The sequence below is a fragment of the Megalobrama amblycephala genome, linkage group LG4 (assembly GCF_018812025.1).
Source record: "Megalobrama amblycephala isolate DHTTF-2021 linkage group LG4, ASM1881202v1, whole genome shotgun sequence".
Taxonomy (NCBI): domain Eukaryota; kingdom Metazoa; phylum Chordata; class Actinopteri; order Cypriniformes; family Xenocyprididae; genus Megalobrama; species Megalobrama amblycephala.
This window is the reverse complement of record NC_063047.1, coordinates 22,766,420-22,772,301: the sequence shown is the minus strand read 5'-3', so window position 1 is coordinate 22,772,301 and position 5,882 is coordinate 22,766,420. Positions and strand designations below refer to the sequence as shown.

The 5,882-nt window shown below is 42.6% G+C and overlaps 1 protein-coding gene across 1 annotated transcript; it reads left to right on the top strand.

Moving 5' to 3' along the window:
* The first annotated feature begins 461 nt into the window (after positions 1 to 461).
* On the top strand, positions 462 to 5,268 carry LOC125267072. The gene has a single exon (XM_048188369.1). The coding sequence runs from the start codon at positions 3,341 to 3,343 to the stop codon at positions 5,264 to 5,266; it is 1,926 nt and encodes a 641-aa protein (XP_048044326.1). The 5' UTR covers positions 462 to 3,340; the 3' UTR covers positions 5,267 to 5,268.
* Positions 5,269 to 5,882: the final 614 nt, after the last annotated feature.

The following is a 5,882-nucleotide window of genomic DNA, read 5'->3' as shown; positions in this document are numbered from 1 at the left end:
ATTACCTCAGCTGTCACAGCAAACGCAGGTACAAGCAAACTTCTCTCTCTCTTGCTGGAAACTGGTGAAACTCCTTTAAACCTAAAGAATCAAGCCAAAGCTCTGCTTTTGTGATTTTCCTCAGGTTATGAGTTAAGTTAGCACTGAGCTTGGGACTTTTCATAACTCATCAACTCCGCGAATGTGTGTGCATGTATGTATGTGTGTGTGTGTGTGTGTGTGTTTAGCCTTAGTTTCCTGTAATCATTAGAAGTAGTCAATAAATCTTGTTTTGATTTTCACATATACGAGTTTCTTGTGCTGTGTATCAAATTACTGTCTTAAACTCAAAGATCAAGTTACCTCTTGCTTATAATATAATAATTACAATAATAACAATAATCATAATAAAATATTGTTACTGTTGGCCGCAGAATAATATTTTATCCAGAATTGGTAAAATACTCTAACCTCAATTTTCGCTGGACGAATAATTGATGGAGTGTTAAATATTAATTCTGAATCATTTACAGTGAATCATTTACAGTTGATTCAATTCTTATTCCCTGTAACAATTAAATTGAGCTAATAAATAGGCTAAGTTCTTACATAATGGTGGAGAAAAATTTGTGCAGTTTAATCTAATTTGTACACAAAACAAGTAACTTGTGTGATTGTATCTTTTCTTGATCCGGAAGATAGATTAGAAACAGAAACGAGGCTTTTTGATTGTCATAACAATGATTGCACATAAGGCGCTGTGGATGAATGAAATCTGAACTCGAGTTGTTTGTCTGTACGTTTTGTTGTTGTTGTTGTTGTTGTTGTTGTTAAAACTGCAGTAAATGAATCTAAGATTGTCTGCCAAGACAAAAGGAAAGTCGCCTAAGAGCGCACCAGGACAGAGTAAGCGTGTTCCTTGCTTTTGGTTCCTTTAAGGCCTTAGCTATAGTGGATAATATTGCGTGTTCCAATGTTATTTCAACTAAGCTAAAATCCCTGCATGGTCACATTAGAGAGTAGCTACCTAATGTGCCGCCTATATCCGCTCATTCGTGAGATGAGATATTAATACTCTAAACACTATACGTGTCTGAGTTTGATTTGAATGGGATTATTTTGAAAATTCTTGATCAAGTATTGTTGCAGTAAATCCCGCATGTTGTTGCATGTCCAGAAACTGACACGAACGATTCAGATCGCCGAGATCTCAGTAATGTTACTATTATTAATTGCAGAAAAATCTGTGGATTAATGTGCCTCACTCTAACGTGTGGGGGTTGTTCAGCTCGGAAACATGAGAAGCTGAATGGTTCATTGTCATTGAGAACTGCGCCGTCAGTTCAACGATTAATGTGATTTTGTATGTTCGTTATCTGTGTGCAAAGAGTATAGAACAAGCGTACTCTTTTGTTGTGCGTCACGGTCACCACGACAGTGACAGCTGTAACCCGGAAGCCCTAAGAAACCTTTCCCGGGGTAACCTTTAAGTGCGCATGCGCAGTCTGCCAGCGCCATATTTAACTGTGTGTAAACAAAACCGAGCATAAGCTGAGCTAGCTAAAACTAGCGCGGTTGCATTACAGTCTATGTAAAGCTAGTAGCATTGCTAAAGAGCTAGTGGCTAGCATAGCATTTTGTGGTCTGAATGCAATGTTGCAATGTTGGAATGACTTCTTTCTTACTGAACTTTAATTCACTCTAGTGCTTTCACCTCCCTCTCTGTCTAACTTACACATCTTATCTTTTCTCATCTCCTCCCATTTGAGAGAACAAATGTTAAATTAATAAACCTGGTTTTTAATATCATTTGTTTGAGAGTTCTCTCTCCTAAATTTACTCTTGTCAGTTAAACACTGTTTTGTTTTAGTAGCAATCGTCCTAATTACTTTTAATGACATTTTATGTTATTTGTAATTGCTCTTATTGATTTTAATGACATCTGGGAATATGAATTTTTGATTGGGAATCTTAGTTCGATTTCAATTTTAACTGTAAATCAATTTCATATGGTAAGGATATTTGTGGATTGATTTAATGGTAGTTCCTTACCAACATCTGGCAATTTTAATCATTAACTAATAATTATGGCTTAACTAATAATTATGGCTTTGAAATTTTAATATCATTAGTCATTAATTAGGATTTGGGCTTCCCTAATTCAGATGATACTTGATTGATTAATTTGATTATAATTGCTCTCAGTGTTTAATGCTGAACCCATTACAATTTTAATTCACAACTTCCAAATTTGAATTCAAAATTTCATTTAAAATAAAGTTTAGTCTCAGACTTTCACTCCCTCAGTCTTTGATTTAATTCATTTATTTAAAGGAAAATTTTGGGGTCTCCCTCAATACTTGGGTCAGTTGACTTCTCCTGCTAGCGCAGTAAGCCAACCCCCTAGGTGTAGCGACTCCCTAGCGCCACCACTCTGTCAACCCTGTAATTTTTCCAAATTTTGGGAGCAAAACTTCACTCTCTTGCTTCTTCTTCTCTCTCTCTCTCTCTCTCTCTCTCTCTCTCTCTCTCTCTCTCTCTCTCTCTCTCTCAGCTGTCCTCTTCTGGTTTGACTACTTCTGCTGGTTTTTGGATTTGTACCTGTGAAAGTCATAAAAGCAGAGTGTTTGAGAAATATTTAACAAATATTTGGGAAACAGAACACTTCTTTTAAAATAGTATGACACTCACTTTACCTTCCCTCCTCATCCTGTTATCCTACCCAGCCTAGGCTCGAGCAGGTCGACTGGTAGGCATCCATAAACCCTGAGCACGCGTCTAGAAGCGCTTTAAGTGGTGCATGGTTGTCAATCCTACTAGCTGAGAAACCAATACTGTCATTGTTATTGTTTTTCTTTCGCCCCGAAGGGAATTTTAATAACAATCACAGTCCTGGTACTTTGAAATCCTTTTCAAAACCCCTGTCTAGAACCATCCTTCTAAAATTAAATTTTACAAAACTCATTCTGCAAACAGTGTTAAAGACAAAACTTCATTGTATAGAGAAACTGGAAGCACCCCATTATTACTCTGCTCTTTGCTAAATGCTATTCTGTTTGTTTCGTGCTCTTCTTTTCTTCTACTCTTCTCAAGCTGTGCTATCTGTGTGTGCTTACTGATTCTTTTCACAGAGACTCCGAGTTAGAAGCACATCCATGAGAGGACCACAGTCGAGAACCAGTCTTACCTGCACATTTACACACTCATTACTCATTCCCATTAACTCACAGTTGACATTGCACACTTACACCTTTGATTTGCCCTGCTTGCTTGTTTTGTTTTGTTTTTGTTTTGTTGTGTTTTGTTCTTTTCTTCAGGTCTGTGTCAGTTTCGGGTTTAGATCTCCCTCGCGGTGCCAAACATGTCTCGCACAACAGACCCTGCTGGACACTGGAAGGATCTGGAGACCTGGCTAAGTGTTGTAACAGACAGCCTCCTACCTAAGGCCGCTGAAACACTAAAGCATCAGACACAGGACCAGCTGGATGACAACATAGCAAGCCTCATGAAACAGGACCCAAGCCAGAGCTACAGTCACAAAGAACTAGCCAAGATCACCAGCTCCTTAAGCCACACACTCATCGCCACCCTCAAACTGAGCGACAGGCAAGCCGCCCATCGCCAGCAGGAGCTGACACATGCACAACGGCGCATCGAACAGCTGGAGCTGGAGGCTCAGGAACGACGAGAAGGGCCTGATGAAGTGGAACAAGGCGCCAAAGAGGAGATCAACAGGCTAAAAGAGACCCTAGCAGCTACTACGCAAGAAATGGAACGAGGCAGAGCAGACTACGCTGACCTCTCCGACAAGCTACAATACGCAGAACAGCTACTGGAAAAAGCAAAGGCTGACTTCAGAGACAAGAACAGCCGAATTAAAGCTCTCGAAACTCACCTGAATGAGTCAAGAAATGAGGTCAGCCGCCTAAAACAACAGCTTGACTACATCAAAGAAGAGTCTGACAGTATTAAAGAGGAACTCAAGCATGCATATGAATTGCGCTGTGAGCCGTCAAGAACACGTCGGACACCGACTTCACCTTTGCCAAGCAGGACCGGCTCCCCTGTTCCTGGACTGGCACATGATCAAAAGGGGGCAGTGCCAAAACAGTCACCTGTTCCCTCCGAAGAATCCTACCTCCCCACTAAGCTAAAAGAACGTGCTCCAGCCAGCCACAGATCATCTCATGGCTTGGACCTCAGAGACCTTGACAAGCTTGCTAGAAACATTGGCAAATTCACTCCAAATGTGCCAGGTAGTCCAAATGTTCAGAGTTATCTGCAAGATATTGACTTCCATCTGGAAATGAGACCCAATGTCACTGACAAAGATAGACTTTATTTGCTCAGAGCCACATCCAGCTCTGAAGTGCGCAGCTTCCTGGACCGGCAGCCTGCCCACACAAAGACTGATTACCACCTGCTCCGAGAAGCTCTCATCAAAGAGTTTGCCGACCCTGAGTCAGAACGAGGACTAGTGGCTGCCCTGGAAACAAAACAAGGTCGTCACGAAACTCCTCAAGTCTTCTATAGCCGACTAAGGCTAGCATACTTCGGGTCTCGCAACGAACAGAGCATGGAGGAGGAATTGAACTTCAAAACTCTCTTCCTGAGAAACCTCCATCCTGGGGTGAGCCACCATCTTGGCGTCCTTGCCTGTCCACGCACAATGAGTGCTCAACAGTTAAGAGACTTGGCGCACAAAGCCTACTGTAAACAGAAGATGGCCTTAGAAAAGGGCACCAAAACCACCACAGTTCTTGACTTCAACACACAGAGTCAAGGGCTGGCCCTAGAGGGCACCCAGCGTCAAGACCTTGCCAAGCCGACACCCAAAGAGTGGAATGCATCTTCGTCCAACAGAGAGTGGGACTCCCACACTGGTACTCGACCTAAACAGAGAGACAACCGCTGGGATGGACCACGTGGACGACAACGCTCACCTGGACGTCACTGGGAAAATTCATGGAACCAATCAAGACCTCGTGAGAGTCATTGGGAGAAAACCTGGAATCACCCAAGCTCATTTGGAAACACCAGAGGAAAAGGCTCATGGGAATCCAAGGGAGAACGACAAACACACCCTGGAGCAACCAGCCCAAGGAATCGACGAAAAAACTCACAAAGATTCCAAGCTGACAGAGCTCAAAATGAATCCATACCAGAACAAAAGACTTCATCTTGTTTCGACTCTCAAGAGCTGATGAAAATGATGATGAAGGAGTTCTTCCAACGAAAGGAGGATGACCGGAAGTGGGAAGAGAAAGCGAAACCAGATTCATTCTGACTAGCGGCCGGACGAGATGGCAGCGACCACCTGACTCAACACACCTCAGAGAACAGCACCTCATTTCTCTCTCAGAGAACCACAAGCACCATAACTTCAAACGGACAAGAAATCCCACCTGAACATCCTGCAAAACAGACAGAAACTGATCCAACACCTGATGGGTCAGATCACAGCAGTGTCCAACAAACACCTGCTGTTGAAATCACTCCAGTTCCTGAAAGTGCTGTCTTGGTCATCTGCCACTCCTCCGAAGAAAACGAAATAAATGCTGGCAGCCTACCTCTCTCATCCCAAACTCCAGTCCCCCAACTCCTAGGTGATCTCATTGAGAAAGGTATCGCAAGAAAGTTTTACCTCTCCATTATCATCGAACAACACATCAAGGTCGAAGCCCTCCTTGACACTGGAGCTGACATCACCCTAATGTCAACAGAACTCCTTGAAGAAGTCCAAAACAGAACAAAGAGGTCTAACGGAACCTTCAAACTTCAAAGGTGTGAGCTGAACCTCCAAGCATATTCCCACACAGGCCTACAACTAAAACATGTGGCCCCAATTCACCTAACAGTGGGACCAATGAACCTTGTTCACCCAGTATACGTCTCACCACTCA

Coding starts and splice junctions, on each gene's coding strand:
- LOC125267072 (XM_048188369.1), top strand. CDS start 3,341: ATGTCTCGCACAACAGACCCTGCTGGACACTGGAAGGATCTGGAGACC.